This window comes from Leptonychotes weddellii, chromosome 6 (assembly GCF_054177405.1).
Source record: "Leptonychotes weddellii isolate Sample4059 chromosome 6, ASM5417740v2, whole genome shotgun sequence".
NCBI classification, from domain to species: Eukaryota; Metazoa; Chordata; class Mammalia; order Carnivora; family Phocidae; genus Leptonychotes; species Leptonychotes weddellii.
In genome coordinates, this window is record NC_138374.1 from 92936258 (window position 1) to 92956860 (window position 20603).

The 20603-nt window shown below is 34.9% G+C and overlaps 1 protein-coding gene across 6 annotated transcripts in view; it reads right to left on the reverse strand.

Moving 5' to 3' along the window:
* Positions 1–20603, reverse strand: part of COP1 (COP1 E3 ubiquitin ligase) — a 240103-nt gene that overhangs the window by 179860 nt on the left and 39640 nt on the right. For 3 of the 6 annotated variants that reach the window (XM_006730488.3, XM_081824644.1, XM_081824645.1), the window contains exons 4-6: positions 18223–18299; positions 17502–17621; positions 6458–6526 (exon numbers count right to left, since the gene is read on the reverse strand). In XM_006730488.3, the coding sequence (XP_006730551.2) occupies positions 6458–6526; positions 17502–17621; positions 18223–18299 (266 nt within the window). The remainder of the gene's footprint in view (positions 1–6457; positions 6527–17501; positions 17622–18222; positions 18300–20603) is intronic. The other 3 variants (XM_081824647.1, XM_031025015.2, XM_081824646.1) reach the window with 2 other exon arrangements.

Genomic DNA, 20603 nt, shown 5'->3' on the forward strand with positions numbered 1-20603 from the left:
CTGGGGAGGGTATGTGCTCTGGTAAGCGCTGTGAATTGTGCAAGACTGTTGAATCTCAGATCTGTACCTCTGAAACAAATAATGCAATATATGTTAAGAAAAAAAAAAGAAGAAGAAGAAGGTAGCGGGAGGGGAAGAATGAAGCGGGGGAAATCGGAGGGGTAGACGAACCATGAGAGACGATGGACTCTGAAAAACAGGCTGGGGGTTCTAGAGGGGAGAGGGGTGGGAGGATGGGTTGGCCTGGTGGTGGGTATTGAGGAGGGCACGTTCTGCACGGAGCACTGGGTGTTATGCACAAACAATGAATCATGGAACACTTCATTTAGAACTAATGATGTGATGTATGGGGATTAACATAAGAATAAAAAAAAAAAAAAGAATAAATACTCTGAAAAATATCAAAATTTTGAAAGACATTCTTAAGGACCTAATTATAAACAGAGAAATACCACATTCATGGGTCAGAAGACTCAATATTGTATATAGATATATTCTCCCAAATTGATCTTTGGAGTCAAAGTAATTCCAATAAAAATCACAGCAGGTTTACCATGAAAATGTGTCAGGTGGTTCTAAAATGTATATAGAAATAACAAGAGCCATAAATAGCTAAGATTTTGCTAAAGAAAAACAGTAACTTAAAGTTCTAGTATTTAATACAATGTAGTTCTGCCAAAAAGATAGACAAATAGACCAGTGAAGCAGAAAAGAGAGACTAGAAATGGACCCTCAAATATACAGCCTAGAAATGGACCCTCACATATATGGACACATTATGCATGACAAAGGTGGTGCTTGAGAGCAATAGGAAAAGGATGGACTTTTTAATTAAGGATGCTTGGACAAGTGATAGATATCTATATGAAAAGTTGCCTATCCCTCACATAATACACAATAATAAATTCCCAAGCAGATTATAATCTTAATGTGAAAGATAAAAAAAATAAAGCTTCAAGTAATTAATATGGCAAAATGTCTCCATGACCTCAGGTGGAAAACTCTTTACCTAAGACAAAAAGCACTAATTATAACAGAAAAGACCAATAAATTTAACTCTTTTAAAAACAGAAACTTCTGTTCGTCAAGTTACATCACCAAGATAATGAAATAAGCAGCCCAATTAGATGAAGAAAATATTTGCTGAAGATAGAGATAGATAAATAGATAGGACAAAGAATTTTTCAACAAACCATTAAGAATATTAACTAAGTACAAAAGATGCAAAAAGCTTTAAACAGTTACTTTACACATACACAAAAAATCCAAATGGCCAACATAGTATGCTCAACCTCATTAGTCATTAGGGAAATGCAAATTAAAACCGCAAAGAAACAGCAATCCCAAGATTAGCTAAACTGAGAAAGTCTATTGTGATACCAAGTATTGGCAAGAATACAGTGCAAAAGGAACACGCATACAACACCTAGCAAGAGTAACTAATACAGCTACTTAGAAAAACAGTTTGTTATCTACTAAAGATGAAGATATATATGTCCTAGGACTCATCAATTCCACTCCTACATACATACCATAGATATATATGCATACATACACCTGGGTACATATACAAGATAGTAGCATTGTTTGTGAATAGGCCAAAACTGAAAAAAACCCAAAAGTCCATCAACCACAAAACTGGGGTATATTCATTTAATAAAATACTATACACAAAACTAATCAACGATAGCCATATATAACAATATGGATGAACCTTAACATTGAGTCAGAGAAGGTAAGAACAAAATAAACATTATAAGCTGCAGAAATAAATATATTGAAGTTTAAAAAAGCAATTTATAAATACTTAGGTATCAAAATAATAAAGGAAAACAGGAAGGTGATAAATATCAGAATACTGACCACCTAAGGCACAAGGGAGAAAGCTATAATCTGGAAAGGTTAGGCAGGAACACTGGGAGTCCCAACAATAATCTGACTGATATATCAGGATGGCAGTTACATGGATGGTCACTCTACCATAAATCTTTAAACTGTAAATTTGTTTTATGGACTTTTCTATGTTTTATTTCATATAAAAACACTGTAAAATTAGCTCAATGGAATTCCAAACAGAACCAAAAGGAAACCAAGACTTATCAAAACTACCCTATTACAGTAAACAGGTACCACAAATGTCCAGAAGTGTATTTTAAAATTAAATCAAATTAAATGTAAGACAATTGTTTAAATGCTAGTACAAATTTGGCTTTTACATGAAACCCAAAGCTCCTTTGGTCAATCAGACCATGAAGAAAGAATAACATTTTCATTTAAATACATATACTTATTAAATGCTGTGGTAGGCAGAATCTAAGATAGCCTCCAAAGATTCCCACTTAGTATTCACACACTCATGTAATTCCCTCTCTTGGTGTGGGCTGGACTTAATGATTTGCTTCTAATGACCAGAAAACAGCACATGTGCAGATGTAACTTCCAAGGTTAAGTTATAAAAATTATATAAGTGCTATCTTCAAAATGCTCTTTCTCACTTGCTCCCTTTGAGAGAAGCCAGCAGCCATGTAGAAAGCTACCTATGGAGAAGCCCATGTGGCAAGAAATTGGTATCTCTATCTAGTAGCCAGTGGGTGAGCTTGGACGGGTTCTATCCTGGTCAAACCTTGAGGTAACTGCTGCCCTGGGCAACACCTTGAATGTAGCCTGGTAGAAACTCTGAGCCAAGGCACTCAATTACATCGCACCATAATTCCTAACCCAAGATATTAAATGTTTCTTTTTTAAGTCATCAAATTTGAGCATAACGTGTCACACAATAATAGATAACTAATGCAAATGCCTACTATTATGTGTCCTTCTCTTAATATTTGAAAAAGAGTCAGTAGGGGAAAATAACTCAAAAATTAAATGTAGGGTTTTTTGAGTTTTTTTTAAGATTTTATTTATTTGACAGAGAGATAGAGAGCACAAGCAGGCAGAGACGTAGGCAGAGGGAGAGGGAGAAGCAGGCTTCCCTCTGAGCAGGGAGCCCGATGCGGGGCTCAATCCCAGCACCCCGGGATCATGACCCGAGCCGAAGGCAGATGCTTAACCTACTGAGCCACCCTGGCGCCCCTGAATGTAGGGTTCTAATACCCCAAAAAGGACTAGCAAGATGTGATATTGAAGAAAATAAGTATGTTAAATCTGAAAAGCAGATTTAACTTCTTAGATTGGTATATATCAATATCTAAACCAACACTCATCATAACCTCAATAAAAATTAAGTCTAAGATCACAAAGTTAATTTCCAATGTCTGAATGCTAATCTTAGGAAAATAAATTCAAAAGTAGTAGTTTGCCTCCTGCTCAGTCTATATTTTGCTTGAATAAGTTCAAGTATAAATTATACAACAGGGGATAAGACCTCTAACAACTACATTCATTTTGAGGATTAAGCATGCAAATACTTTATAATATATGCAAAACATATAATCATTCACTTCATTCTGTCTGTCCTAAATTGAGGTATTAATCAACTAATTTCCTGAAATAAAGTTTTTTTTTTTATTATTTATTTGAGAGAGAGAGAAAACGTGCACACAAGTGGGAGGAAGGGGGTGAGGAGCAGAGGGAGAGGGAAAGAGAATCTCAAGCAGTCTCCACACCCAGGAAAAAGCCTGTCCCACCTCGTTCTCACAACCGTGAGATAATGACCTGAGATGAAATCCAGAGTCAGACACTTAAATGACTGAGCCACCCAAGCACCCCTAGACTAAAGTTTATTATGATTACATAGCATTACTGTACCTGATTCCAATTATGAGGAAATTTATGAAATTCAACGTAATTTTTAAGTTTTTTGTAAAAATTGTAAATTTTTAAAGTCTGTTAACCTAGCACTAAATTTTCAAATTTGTAAACTTTGTTAACCTAGCTCCTCGGAGTCTCTTGTATAATTAAACCTGAAATACTCAAAATCACTCAATCTTGGGTACATTAAAAAAAGAAAACCAAAATGTATTAATGACAATATAATCAGTGCACAAAAAAGGCACCAATATCCTGAAGTACTTAGAACTAGTACATTTCTCGGTTAAATTGCCTACCATTAGAAAATATGGTTCATGGGGGGAAAAGAAATCATCCAATCACAAGGATCAAACTAAAGTTAAGCTGTAAAATTCTATAGCACAATTAACCCAGACATTTAATGACAAAAATATAGAAACACTGATACTAAGAGCTATGTGATCAAACACAGTATCTTAGAAGGTATTAGTCAAGGCCATCAGCCACCACATCAGAGAGAGGACAAATTCCTATCACAAGGAAGAGTCACTTACTAGGAAACAACCCTCTATTGATCTCTCTCATTTCAGAACATGCTGTCATAGCTTTTGTTCCAAATTATCCTTTCAAGGATGTTTCTACAGCAAATACCCTGGCAAGACAGAAATAGTGACTTTTTCCAGGACAGAGGGCAGATTTGTTTTCTGATCAATATGATAAAAAAAGTATCTCCCTGAAGGGCAAAGACTAGACAGGTTTTCCAGTAGACCCCTTTAAAAGACTGGGATTTCCTAAGCTCAGGGCTCCTTAGTTGTTACATAAATCCACTTTATGTGCACCATTCACCTGAGCCCATCTCTACGTCACCCCTCTATCTCCAGCCCAGAAGTCCCATGGAACTGACAGCACAAATCAAACTGTGACAGGCTAACTTGTCAGCTTGCTGGAAGGAATTAATCTCAGAATCTTCAGTTTCTTTTTTAGAGTTACATGCTGTATCCTTATTACCAGAGAGTTTTTGAATCTAACAATTTTTTTGCAAGCATTAATAGATCCCTAGAAAAGCAATGAAAAACCTCAGGGGCTAACAAAAACATTAAATAATGCAGGACACAGATAATGATGAGCCATTTAATTTAACCCCCAGACATCCTCATGTTTGGACTGTACACTTAATTGAGTCATTTATTTATTCATTATCAGGTAATTTCTCATGTCCTTAATCCCACTTTCAATGAAGTTTCAAAGTCTAAGGCAGAAAGAAGCATATGGAACTACTGCAAAACAATTTCACATTCTGTTTTAAAGTTGGGAGGTATATATGGAATATGAAAAACCATCACTTTTCCAAAGAATTTTCTATAACAAAAAGATGTTGAGTGTACATATTAATAATTTTATTTCCAGATATAACATTTTCAGCTTTGCTACTCAAAGTGTACTCTCCAAGGACCAAAAGTATCATCACCTGAAACTTGCTAGAAATGCAGATTATGGGGCTCTGAAACATACACCCGTAATCAGAACTTGGATTCTAACAAGATCTTCAGGTGATTCTTATGTATACCAAAGTTTAAAAAGTACCCACCAACAAAGAAAAAAAAAAAATCGAGAGAAATAAATTTTACACATGATCTTAGCCAAAAGGCCAAGAAGCAATAGAGAGGAATAAATTTTAAAAGTATAGTGAAGATAATGTTTTTTGTTAATAGACATATTAAAATCACAATTATTAGCTCAGCAAAACTTAAGGATAAGAGAAAAAGTCATAAACCATATAAAGAATATTCAGCTATTAACAATATCATAATACAGAAAAATCCAACTTGAACTAAGAAAAAATTAAAAAATAGACATCATGAATAATCAAAAAAAGGGGAAATATCAAACTAAGATAATGTAAAGGTTCTGACAATGCACACTAACAGTACTTCATCAAAATAAAAACATCTCTCATGTTTTTATTTTCAAAAGTAATAGACAGCCTAGAACTTAGCACATTATACACATTACATATATTTTTTAAATGACTAAAAAAAACAACCTAATTAGACAACTTAAAATAAAAATATAAGGTTTGTGACAGTTAGGAATTTAAATATATAAACTGCTTTCAAAGTTATATTAGCATTCTCCCCATAGCACAGGATTTTGCCTTTTATTTTCCCATATTTTGTACAAGTGTGAAATGACTAAGGAATTTTATGAACATTAAATTAAAACATTCTGATTATAAGATTATTAATAAAATAAATTATCTTTTCGCTATCCTTCATGTCTTATACCTTCCAGGTTCTAAATAGATAGCAATATTTTTACTTGTAGTTTCCCCCAGTATGCATTTTTGCCATAAGAAAAATTTGCAACACTCTCTACTTAAGACTTTATTATCTGAAGTTTCCTAAATTCTCTTTTCAGGGTGAAGGGTAGGCTGTCATATGATAATTCTATTTTCTATTTTTTTATCACTTTGAGGTAAGTCATTGTATTCAATCCTACAAAAAACTTTTCAGCACATCTCCAAAAAGGGATTTTTAAAATATCAAGTTCTAAGGTAAAAGAAATTAAAATAACAAAGAGTTAGAAAACTGCCTACAACTCAAATGCTTTTTTTAAATGTTTAAATAAACTTTTTAGCACAAAATGCCTTTACAAAAATGGGGGGAAATGGGAATAGTCAGCAACAGTAAATGAAACATTATGTAAAAGATACAAAATAATATACCTCTCTCTTATTTCTTCTTGCAACCTTGAGGAATTCCATAAGGATCTGTAGTTGGGCTGCATGTGATTCCTATAATAGAAAATTATAATTGTTCTTTTAAAAATATAACTACGAGTTCAAAGTTTTCTTTAACACCACAGTATAACCAGTATGAAGCAAATTCATGAATCCATTTAAGTTAGCCTATTACTTCTATTTAATCAGTTTTCCCGTTTACTAACTGGCATTTTTAAAAGCAAGCCATTTTCAGAGTGCCTGAGTGGCTCAGTTGGTTAAGCCTGGTCATGATCAGCGGTCCTGGGATGAATCCGGGAATCAGGTTATCTGTTCAGCAGGGAGTCTGCTTCTCCTTCTGCCCCTCTCCCCTACATGTGCTCTTCCTCTCTCTCTCCTCTCTCTGAAATAAATAAAATCTTAAAAAAAAAAAAAAAAAAAGCAAGCCATTTTCCCCAAAACTAAAACTAAATTGTAAGAAACAGGTGTTTTAAATTACATTCCTCATCTACCATGCTGAAAAAACTATTTACATGAAAATAGTTTTTCTGTTATCTGTCCTAGCTTTTTCTTCCAACCAAGCCAACTGAACATCAAGACAAAAATCACAGTGGAATCAACATAGTTCCTAGATACTAAGATCACTTTCTCCATAAGAATTTCATTTCCAGGGCGCCTGGGTGGCTCAGTCGTTAAGCGTCTGCCTTCGGCGCAGGTCATGATCCCAGCGTCCTGGGATCGAGTCCCGCATCGGGCTCCCTGCTCCTTGGGAGCCTGCTTCTCCCTCTGCCTCTCTCTCTCTCTCTCATGAATAAATAAATAAAATCTTTAAAAAAAAAAAAAAAGAATTTCATTTCCAAGAAAATAAGAAGCATAATAAATGGGAAGGAATCCATACCTTTCAGAAATTAAACTTACTATTTGTGGTTATTACCTACTTACACAGATGTGAGAATTAATATATTTCCATAGAAAACTTCAGTCAAAATCAAACATTTAAAAACAAATCTTTTAATATAATGGAGTGGAGGGAGAAGTAAATAACCCAAATTGTTAAGTGAAACAAAAATGTAACAGATAAAAGATAATTATAAGCTTGACAATTTCTGGATATAAAATTTAAATTGCAAATATTTATCTTTTACTGTTAAAATTCACACAAAGAACCAAGGAATTCCAGGTGAACCTGATGAATGAATATATGTAAAAGAGTATCAAAAGCTAAAAATGGAATGAGATGGCTTATAAGCAAAGGTAACTCTGATTTCTTATATATTTGAAAAGAAGAAGAATAATGCCCAGTAAATCACTTCCAAATCAAACAAAAATAAATAAATAACAAAGATTAATAAATTTTCATTTACCTTGCTATGCAACAGAATTATCTGGGGCATTTGTTGAAATAAACACAGGAACAGGAATCTTTGTTTAACAAGTCCCCAGATGATAAGAATAAGCCAGTCAAAATTTGGAAAATCACTAAGATATTACACATACCACAAAGGCATGGCCATCCCACTACCAGAGTCTATCCCCTCTGAGGAGAAGGAATCTTTATATTTAAAGGTAAGAGGCAAAATAGGTCAATGAAATGTTTAAGTCAAGACAATAAGGACAAGGGAGAACAAATATGAAGTGACAATCACATTAGGATATTCCAATTAACATAACTGAATTAATGTTTCACAACTGAATAAACTTATAAAACACAGTATCATGAAGATTTAAAAGTGATACACTGGCATCTCGCAAAACAAACTGGTATTTATTGGACCTTAGACATACCTGAAAAGTTAAACTATCACACAGAACAAACTGACAGGAGCTCTGTGTCCCAACAATGATGAAAAATATCCTCTGCATCTTTTTTGAGATTTCTTTACACTGATTATCTATAACTGTCTACAGATTATTTGGTTGAGAGCAGAGACCACATCTTTATACAAAAAGGAACATACACAGCTAACATTATTAATACATTTGCAAAGGATGTGCACAAACTATCTTTAAAATGCTAATTTTGAATACTTCGTTTTAGCCTATCAACTATGACATGTAAATAAGAATGCAACTGACTTGTAGAAAGAAGGGGGGAAAAAGCCCCCCAAGCCTCAAGGTCAAAGGAAAACTAGGACCAACTAAGTACACTTGGAATTCAATTTAGCAAATGGCATCTCTTCTGCAATTTAATCTTCTTTAAAGGAATAATTTCAAGAAATGAGATAAATGGCAAATTCCTGAAACTATAATTTAATATGTGTACATAAAAGAAACAATAGACGATTAAAAAAGAAAATGCTTAAAAATGGGAAGAATATAGCCAATTTTATCAAAATAAAATAGCCATATAATGTTTTGTTAGACCTGTCTCAGAAATTGAACAGCAAAGTAATCCTTTAAATAAGTCATTTAACCCACTACTAAAAGTAAAGTATAATAAGTTAATTCTCTAATTATTTCTTACAATTGCCAAAGCTTCCATAAATGATATGATCATTTAGCCTAATTATCTCATTTTCAGATGAGGAAACTGGAATAAAAGTGAAAAGAAACATTTAGGAAAAAAAGAAGAAGAAATATATTTAGACTCTTATTCTCCACCCTTAGTGCTCTGCAATATAGCAAGTTTTATCACATTTGTCCCATCTGGTTTACAGTCAATTGTCTCAAAAGTGACCATGTATGCCATCTGAAAAGGAATATGCTTCAATTTTTTATTAAACATTGCTTTTCTGTATTTTTTAATCTTTTCTGTAATTAACTTTTTTATTCTAAAAATCAGGTAAGATTATCTCTACTATGAAAACAGAAGCAACTGCTTGATTACAGCCCAATACAATTAAAGATGTGAATTGTATCATTAACGCTTCATGTCCCAATTCCATATCCTTCTGATATTGGCTTCTAGATAACTTTCCAGCTGGGTAAAAATACACTGCTCAGACCTATGAGAAGATTAGTCTAACCAACCTTTATATATTTTACTATAAATGAATAATATGGCCCTTATGAGCTTAGTTACTATGAGTTCATCTTCCCAAGAAGAGTTCACTTTAAGTAGATTCTCAACAGGAGGGCAACTGGAATTTTGAGGGAAGAAATGTTTCCATTCCTTCCTTGAGGGAAGACTTTCCAAGTAGAACAATGCAGACATGTTATTTAGGAATAAGAAGTAAGTAAAAACAAAAGTTTGCTCCGAGGAGTTAATATTAAGGAGAAGGAGTAATGTAACTGAGGACTGCTGATTTTTTGCTATAAACCTTGTAAGATCATTTGACTTTGTAAATTAGGAGAATATTTTACTTAGCTTTTGTTTTTCAAAGGAAGGAAAAAGCAAAGAGGAGCAGGGGAACAAGAAAAAACAAAAGACAAGATAAAACTTCCCAGGTATGTCAGGAAGTCAAAAGCTCTAGGATTATAACCCAAAAACCCTGTAAAATCTTATGAATGTCTCCCCTACTTGGCTTCAGATTTTTAATCTATAAAATAAGAAGGCAAAATTTCACAAATGAGTCATATTGCATATCTTACACAAATGTTACTTTTATCTGATAATTTTTCTCTGTATCAATACATAGTTTCCTTAAAACTGTCAAAAAAATTCTAAAGGATATGCACTTCTGGTATTATGATTGGCTACATCAGCTATCAACAGCTGAGGATACATGTAGGTAGGCCTTCCTTTTTTTTTTTTAAGATTTTATTTATTTATTTGATAGAGAGAGAGACAGTGAGAGAGGGGAACACAAGCAGGGGGAGCGGGAGAGGGAGAAGCAGGCTTCCCGCGGAGCAGGGAGCCTGATGCGGGGCTCGAGCCCAGGACCCCAGGATCAAGACCTGAGCCGAAGGCAGACGCCTAACAACTGAGCCACCCAGGGGCCCCACCACATGTAGACCTTTCAAAGCATATGTAGACACAGAGTTTAAAGGGAATTAATTCCCAAATTCTCAACCTTCAATATTTGTCTTCCTAAAACTGATCTGTTCATCAGACATCATTCCATTTCTAAATTCCAACCTCTTCTTTCAAAATTTCTTTTCATTCTCTAAAGAAGTTTAAAAAGGGATGGTAGGCGGGAGAAAGATTATCTTTTACCCACCCTGAAATTTACCTTGATACAGTGTCTAGGGTATGAAAGTCTCTAGAAGAGCAAAATAAATAAATAAAATACTGCTGCTTAAAAAGCTTATTACTTTAAGTAAAGACTAGATAACAAAACTTTTTATAAAAATAACAAATCTGGGGGCACCTGGGTGACTCAGGCAGTTAAGCATCTAACTCGTGATTTCGGCTCAGGTCATGATCTCATGGGTACTGAAACTGAACCCAGCAATCAGCAGGGAATCTGCTTGAGATTCTCTCCCTCAGCCTCTCCCCCAACACGCATGTACTCTCTCTCAAATAAATAAATAAATATTATTTTAAAAACAACAAATCTTCTATAAACTAATTACTCTTACGTAAAGACTAGATAACAAATCTTTTTATAAGTCAAGTAATTTCCAGTTCTTTGCATTGAAAACAATAAAGATTATGAACCAAAAACTGACAGCTGGAAGAAAAATTTTTAAATCCATAATCAGGGGTGCCTGGGTGGCTCAGTCGTTAAGCGTCTGCCTTAGGCTCAGGTCATGATCCCAGGCATCGGGCTTCCTGCTCAGTGGGAAGCCTGCTTCTCCCTCTCCCACTCCCCCTGCTTGTGTTCCCTCTCTCGCTGTGTATCTCTCAGTCAAATAAATAAATAAAATCCTTTAAAAAAATTAAATCCATAATCATATTAGTAAATTAATATACCTCTCTGCATTGCAAAGGTTTTTATTTTGAAAATTTTTTAATAGGGATGCCTGGGTGGCTCTGTCAGTTAAGCGCCTGCCTTTCAGCTCAGGTCATGATCCCAGGGTGCTGGGATCAAGTCCCACATCAGGCTCCTTGCTCAGCGGGAAGCCTGCTTCTCCCTCTACCCGACTACTCCCCCTGCCTGTGCTCTCTCTGTCTCTCTCACTCTCTGACAAATAAATAAAATCTTAAAAAAAAAAATTTTTTTAATAAAAATTGTTAAATAGAAAATACAAACACCCAATTAATAATTAAACATAAAGAACATAAATGAGCCCCTGAAACAATTTCAGAAAACATGTGCTTCAAAATACATGAGGTATAGGAGCACCTGGGTGGCTCAGTCAGTTAAGCACCTGCCTTTGGCTCAGGTCATGATTCCTGAGTCCAGAGTCCCTGGATCAAGCCCTGCATCAGGCTCCCTGCTCAGCAGGGAGTCTACTTCTCCCTTTCCCTCTGCTCCTCCCCTCACTCATGCTCTCTCTCTCACTCTCTCCCTCAAATAAATAAAATCTTTAAAAAAAAAAAAAGGAATATTTATAAAAAGTGACAATATAAATAGTACATAGAATAAGCAACTAAAATTTCAAAGAACTGGTATATACAGACACATTCACAATACAAAATATTTAAATTAAAAAATAGTAACCAATACTCTTCAGATTACAATGTAAAAGGTTACTCCCACAGTAACAATAAAAAAAGGGATAAACTAAAAAGTAAAATACTACAGTTGACCCTTAAACAGCAAGGGAATTAGGGACACCGACCGCCAGCACAGTCAAAAATCCATGTGTAACTTTCAACCCTCCAAAAATTTAACTACTAATAGCCTACTGTTGACCAGAAGCCTTATTTATAACATAGTCGATTAATATAGTTTGCATATGTATTATATACTGTATTCTGTATTACTGTATTACAATAAAGTAAGCTAGAGATAGCAAAATGTTTTTTTTTAAATCACAAGAAAAATACATTTATAGTATTTATTTTTGAAAACCTGTCTATAAGTGGACCTGCACAGTTCAAACCCATGTTGTTCAAGGGTCAACTATACACTTTAAGTCAACGGACTGAAACTGAAGCAACAACTGAACCCCAACTCAGCTAAATTCCTGATTAGGCCAGAAATCAATCTCTTATCCTTGCTCCCTGAAAATGGAAAAGGCAAGACCTTTCTGGAAGATAGTATTAACTACTATAGTCTCTATACCAATTCTGAATACAGAATGTCTAAACTACAATTTAAAAAATTAAAAAACGTGCAAAGAAGGTGGAAAGTCAAAAGAAAAAACAGGCAAAAGAATGAAATTAACAGATGATCCAAATGCTGGAATGGGCAAAAAGGACTTTAAAACATTACTAAAAATTATTAAGGAATTAAGAGGAAAAGTAGACAAAACAAGTGAAAAAATGAATTACAGAAAAGAAATTGAAAGAACAAAATGTAAATCTTTGAAATGAAGAATACAGGGGTGTCTGGCTGGCTCAGCCAGATGAGCATGTGCCTCTTGATCTGAGGGTCATGAGTTCCAGCCCCACATTGGGTGTAGAGATTACTTAAATAAATAAACATTGAAAAAAAATGAAAAATACAAAGACTGAAATAAAAAAACATTGGATGGGGTTAGGAGCAGACTGGACAAGCTGAGGAAAGAAATAATGAACTCAAAGACAGTCCAATATAAGTTATTTATACCAATTCATAGAGAGAAAGGAATAAAAAGAGAACACCAGAAATATGTAGGATAATATAAAACATTCTAACATATAACTGGAATACTAGAGGAAAAGGAAAGCATAGGGCTGAATAAACCTTCACAATGCTCAAAGAACAGATCCTCTGGTACTGTAAAACAAACAGGATAAATATTTTTTTAAATAAAACCAAAAACTATCAAACTACAGAAAACCAATGTCAAAAAGAGTATCTCTAAAAAAAAAAAGAGTATCTTAAAAGCAACTAGAGAGAAAAAGGCTATACTATCTTTAGGGAAAGAATAGTAAGAATGACTGCTAATTTCATCAAAAATAAAGAAGCAAAAAGATAATGAAAAGTACTAAAAAGAAAAAAAAAAAAACTAGACTTCCATAGAGAACAGAACTATCAGCTCCGCAAGAAATAGTTAAAAAAGTTATATTGACAAAAGGAAATGAGACAGATGCCAGCTCAGATATGCAAGAAAAAAATGAAAACATCTAAAAGGGTAAATATTGGACTTAAAGAAGGTTTTTTATTTTTCTGGGGGTTTTTTGCATCATATCTTCAAAAGGCTATTAACTATTGGGGCACGTGGGTGGCTCAGTCGGTTGAGCGGCTGCCTTCGGCTCAGGTCATGGTTCCGGGGTCCTGTGATCGAGCCCCGCATCGGGCTCCATGCTCAGCGGGAGGCCTGCTTCTCCCTCTCCCACTTCCCCTACTTGTGTTCCCTCTCTCCTGTCTCTCTCTCTGTCAAATAAATAAATGAAATCTTTAAAAAAAAAGGCTATTAACTATTTAAAGCAAAAACAACTATTTAGTGTGGTTTATAATAGTTAATCACAAAAAGCAGGATTTTGGTAAACTGAATTATTGTGAACTTTACATTTTCCATAAAATAGTATATATTCAGTATTGACTATGAATACATCATCCTTGAAGTGGCATACTATAAACTTAAGGTTAGCTATAAAAAGTATTTTATAATCTTTAGAGAAACCACTAGAAATACAATTTTAAAAGTATGTGAAAAATAGAGAAGATAAAATGTAATATTAACATGGAGAATCCTAGAAACTTAATTTCTAAAGAAGGCAAGAAAAGAGGAATACAGAATAAGTAATATATGGAAAAATAGAAAATACCAAAGTGGCAGACCTCAAACCTGACCATATCAATAATTGTATTACATTAAAATGAACTTAAGAACTTGAATTAAATGAGTTTATTAGAGTGTGTTTAAAAAAAGAAACTCAGGGACACCTGGGTGGCTCAGTCAGTTGGCTCAGTCTGCCTTCGGCTCGGGTCATGATCCCAGGGTCCTGGGATGGAGTCCCACATTGGGCTCCCTGCTCAGCGGGAAGCCTGCTTCTCCCTCTGCCTGATGCTCCCCCTGCTTGTGCTCACTCTCTCTCTGACAAATAAATATATAAAATCTTTTAAAAAAATAATAAATAAAAAAAGAAACTCAACTACATACTATTAAAGAGACACATTTTAAAACACAAGGACAATGATGGAATAAAGTAAAAAAACAAAGAAGGATATACCACAGAAGCTCTAATCATAACTAAGCTACTGAGGCTATATTAACATCAAAAAATATAAAAGCAGACTTCAGAACAAAAAGTATTTCCAGCAATAAACATACACAATTCGTAATGGTAAAGGGGATAGTATGTCCAGAAGACATTACAATCCTAAACATGTCTTTAAAATACATTAAGCAAAAAATCACAATTAATGAAAAATAGACAAAACTGTATTTTTAACACACCCCTATCAGTATATAGAAATAAAATATATGACAAAATATAGTACAAAGGCCATGAGAGAGGAAATGAAGTATATTATTGTAAGATTTCTATAATACAGATGAAGGATATTACTCAAAGGTACAATGTAACAACAATTATATTAAAAACCCAAAAGCAGGCACCTGGGTGACTCAGTCGGTTGAGGGTCTGCCTTCAGCTCAGGTTGTAATCTCAGGGTCCTGGGACTGAGTCTTGCATCAGGCTCCCTGCTCAACGGGGAATCTGCTTCTCTCTCTGCTCTCCCCTCCCCCCATATTCTCTCCCTCTCTCTTTCTCTCTCTCAAATAAATAAAATCTAATAAAAACAAAACAAAACAAAAGCAACCACTAGGAAACAAAACTGAAACTTACCATGATAAACCCACAAAGCAAATAAAATGGAATCAAGAAAAATACCCAATCTAAAATCATATAAATCATGTTGTCTGACCACAATACAACTAAAATTCAATTACCAAAAGTAGCAACATCCAAAACACACACACACACACAGTAGCAACATCCAAAACACACACACACACAGTAGCAACATCCAAAACACACACACACAGTAGCAACATCCAACACACACACACACACAGTAGCAACATCCAACACACACACACCCACACACACACCCACACCACCCCACCCCACCCCCGGACTACTGTCAGATTGGCAACAGCTAAAAACGAGAAAATACCAGGTGTCTATATAGGACAAACCCAAAGAGCAACCTGGAAATATCTGATAAGTTAAAATGTGCACGTCTATAAAAAGTAATTTCATTCCTTAAATCACTAAGTGTATATACATGAGCACAAGGAAACATGTATAACAATATTAAATGTAGTAGTGACACAGCTAAGAATTAGGAAGAACATAAATGTCCACCATAGGGGAATAGATATGCTCATGCAATGGATTACGATACATAAGTTAAAATGAACTAGATCTACATTTACCAACACAAACCTCAAAAACTAAACAAAGAGGCATATGTCAAAAGGATAATTACAATATGAAACTTTTTATATAAACTTCTTTCAATTTATTTATTTATTTATTTATTTATTTTAAAGATTTTATTTATTTATTTGAGAGAGAGAATGAGATAGAGAGAGAGAGCATGAAAGGGGGAAGGGTCAGAGGGAGAAGCAGACTCCCTGCCAAGCAGGGAGCCCGATGCGGGACTCGATCCCGGGACTCCAGGATCATGACCTGAGCCGAAGGCAGTCGCTTAACCAACTGAGCCACCCAGGCGCCCTTATTATTTATTTTTGAGAGAGAGAGAGCGAGAGCACGCACACAAGCACACACACAGGTATGTGCAAGAGAGAGAGGGACGGAATCCCAAGAAGGGTCCATGCCCAGCATAGAGCCTAATTTACTTTACAAAGATTTATTTATTTATTTATTTATTTGAGAGAGAGAATGAACACATGTGTGCAAGGGGGGGGGCAAAGGAAGAGAACTGTGGTAATCACTGCACAATACATGTATGTCAAGTCATTATTTACGCTGTATACCTTAAGCTTATACAGTGCTGTATGTCAATTATACCTCAGTAAAACTAAAAGAAAAAAATAAATAAAAGATGAAGCCCCCTCTCCCAAAAAATATGGGAGAAATTTCTACCAGCCTTGCCCCCCTCCCAGAATGGGATAATCATTTTGGTAAGCATAACCTCAACTACTCCCTTCTTCTATAAAGATTCCCATTTGATCAGATGGAATCCAGATCTAAGCTATATTAATAAACCACCCACAGAATTTTTTAAACTGAAATTGGAAAGTCCCTTTTCTTCTATCAAAAAACATAAATGAAGAAAGTGCAAATAACCACATTATGTTATAAACATCTGAGAAAAGAAAATCAGACCTGTCTCGAAGAAATAGACACGAGAAGCACCAAAGAAAGATCCAACAACATTCAAGTGCCTGATCTCATCTCCTTACAGTCTCCAGAGAAGCTGGCTATGGTTCCAATCCTCCCAATATTCGGCTGTTAAACTGTTCTTTTTCACGTATGTCAGCTACTCACTCCCTTACCCTGTCAACAGATACCCCCTTTTTGTTTAAGTTAGGTCAGGGGGGAATCTACTTATGCTAAGGTGTGAGTTGCTCCTAATGGATCATATTCAAATCCTAATACATGCAAATTCACTATATTGTTTATAAATATAAACATTTTATATTGTTTATATTTATTTACATGAAATAAATGCAATTTTACATTTATTTACATTTTATTACATGAAACAGGATATATTTAGTTCCAGTTCCCATCTTTCTAAATGTCTTTATTTACAGGTGCCACCAACAGATACCTGCTAAAAGGATCTTATGTAGGTAAAAATAATCTCTATTTTCTCTTCCAAAGGGAAGATCGGCAAGGAATATATCCATTAGAAGAAAAATGACCAATGTAATTGTTCCCTATTAAAATGAAACTGTACTTTCTCATGATCTTTCTTATCACTCAGTTTTTCTTAATATAAACTGGCCACTACAACTTATAAGAAATTTGTCTTTTCTTTTACTTGAAAAAGAGGAATCTGTTAGAAGTGATACCTTGCACATGCTCTTTCTTACTGAATAAAATTGGATGGACTAAGTGATAGATACTACCCTATTATTTTTAAACATTTCTAGATCTTTTTCAATGCAATAAAGACCACCACTTAAAAATTTTTAAAGTTCAACTGCCACTTACTGCTTCCAGTTGTTTCTTCTTCTGCACTAGTAATTCCAACATGAGGTTGACATTGGCCAAATCAAGGTTATCTTGATCAGTTCCCAACAAATCCTGAAATATTTGCCATCTGTGGCCATTCTAAAAATGAAGAAACACAGTTAACTTCCTAAGAAGATTGTTTTAGGGAGCCTAAAATAAATGTTTAACTGCTTCTTCCTAATATGTTTATTACATAGATATCAAAAATATAATATTCTAACCTACACCTTCCTAGCCAATGGTTCCCCATAGCCTTCTAATTATAAATTAAACACTATTTCTCCCTTGAATCAATCTAGCCATATTTTAGATATTATTTGTCTAGCCATATTTTCAACTTTGTACTTGGTAAGGTATTAATTTAGGCTCACTTCCCTCAATAATTTAGGACTGATTCTCTTAAATTGAGAATCTTCCAACAGTTTTTCCAAATTACCAACCATAGTTCCACCCTGCCATATAATCCTCCAACAAATGTTGTGTATTACAAGCCAACTCTGACTCAGTGTGATCCCAGAAGACCTTTCAAAAGATGATCACTAAATTTCAGACAATGCAGTTAGCAAAGTTCTTTATTAAACAGAATAATCTTCAATTTTCTTTAAAAAAAAATCAATGACATACTAAGCTTTAATATCTAATTAACCAATAAAAACAAATTGAAATTTATTAAAAAATAGTAATAAGAGTTGAAACATACGGTGCTACTCACTGAGTGGTCCAATTTGAACCTCTTTTCCTCAAATCTTTGCTTCTGTTTGAGAATGAGCTCATTCACTGAAAAGAGAAACAAAACAAAAAGTACCTAAAATTTGTATTATTGTTAAATGTATCATCTAATTGTTCTGTTTAAATGGGTTCTATTTTCACTTTTAAAAGTCCCCAAATTAAAAAGATGCTAAGCAGAAAATATTAGGTTTTCACTTTATTTCAAATTAGAAAACAATTTTGCCACAAATTCTAATGCTACAACTGTTATTATTACTACTGCTATTACTAAAGGAGAATTCTCTGGAATACGGGCCTCCTCGTACACATCTCAATGATGACACTATCAGCACTGTGTGAGGCTGCTCCATCCTCCACATGGTACCTGGTGATTCTGTAAGGCAGACACCAAGGATTTTTATTTGTTCTTCTTTCTGTCACTTTCCTATAAATATCATGGCAGATACTGTCAGTTACCTATCCAAAACCATTCCCCCCTTTTTTAAAAACAACATAATTTTTTTCCAAGCCACATGCTTTCAGAAAAGCTAGGTTTCACCCCAGCCCAATGGTATGATTCTTGACTAACCTAAGCCAATCTAGGCATTCATACCCTTGGCAATAATTGACAATGGGATTAAGTACGTGACCTAGCTTTAACCAATGAAGGGTATGCGGTCTTTCAGAAAGAAATGGATAGGAAGAAAACAAATTCTTTCCCTCCCTTCATTAAGAGATGATATCTGGAACTGCTCAGAGCCATCCTGCAATCTTGAGGGGAGCTAGTCAAAGAACCAATACATGCTGGGATGGAGGAATAGAAAGATGGAAAGAACTTGATCATATCACTGAACCACTGAATTAACCAATTCTACAAATTTTTTTCTTCTGTCTTTAACAATTAACTGATAACAACAAACAAAAACAACAAAAATTCTGATAAAGAAAAAGAAACTAGCACTAAATCATTTAGCACTAGGCTAGTACTTTATAGACATTATTCTATGGGTTATTCTCCCCATTTTAGAGATGAGGGAGTATTAGAGGGAGCATCAAGAACTTACGGTGACAATACAAAACAGAGTTGGGATACAAATCCAACTATCTAATACTTTCCATTATACCACAATCCAACTATAAGTATTTCCAAACAAACCAGAGATGTATCAAGCCCATAATAGGAATCCAAGCTTCAAAGATAAATAAGACTCAAACTAAGTAAGATTCAATCTAAGACTCAAGCAACTCTGAGTAGGAAGACAAATATATATGATGTAGTAGTTATAACATAATATGATAATCAGTACTATCATTGAAGTAGACTTACGAAGAACACAGGACAAGGAGCAATCAAAGTATAAATGAGCAGGCTACACATAGAAGGTGACACTAGAATTCGGCCATAACATGCAGAGATTCATCAAGCAGAAAAAGAAGTGAAAAAGAATTCAGAGAAGGGGGGCGCCTGGGTGGCTCAGTCGTTAAGCGTCTGCCTTCAGCTCAGGTCATGATCCCAGGATCCTGGGATCAAGCCCCACATCGGGCTCCCTGCTCTGCAGGAAGCCTGCTTCTCCCTCTTCTACTCCCCCTGCTTGTGTTGTTCCCTCTCTCGCTGTGTCTCTCTCTGTCAAATAAATAAATAAAATCTTAAAAAAAAAAAAAAAGAATTCAGAGAAGGGTGTGAGAAAGAGGGGGTTAAATTCATACAAGAGCAGGAGATAAGATGACTTTAAATCAATATGGCTGAAACACAGGGTCAAAGTGACTTTGTTAATGATTAATGGGTGACGAATTCAGGCTGCAAATGTAGATAGATGGGAGCCTGATTCTGAAGAGCCTGGTATGTATCTCACAAGCAAAGTTACTATTATAACCCAGGGAAGAAAAAGGAGAGCTTGAAATAATGTAGTGGGAATAAAGAGAAGTATATAAATAAGAGTTTAATGTTTCAGTTACAGAATTAACCATTGGAATAAAAACTATGACTTAGGGGCGCCTGGGTGGCTCAGTCGTTGAGCATCTGCCTTCGGCTCGGGTCATGATCCCAGGGTCCTAGGATTGAGCCCCACATCAGGCTCTCTGCTCGGCGGGAAGCCTGCTTCTCCCTCTCCTACTCCCCCTGCTTGTGTTCCCTCTCTCACTGTGTCTCTCTCTGTCAAATAAATAAAATCTTTAAAAAAAATCAAAAAACTGTGACTTAAACTGTAATATTTTACACATGTATACCAAACTGCATTTTACTGAGAAATCTCATATATCACTGAATTTGAAGGATATTCTATATCCATAATTATAATTCTCTGGATCCATAAAATGGCCACAGTACTAAGAACAAACAATGCAATTCTACTGCTAAAGCTTCCATTCTAGTAA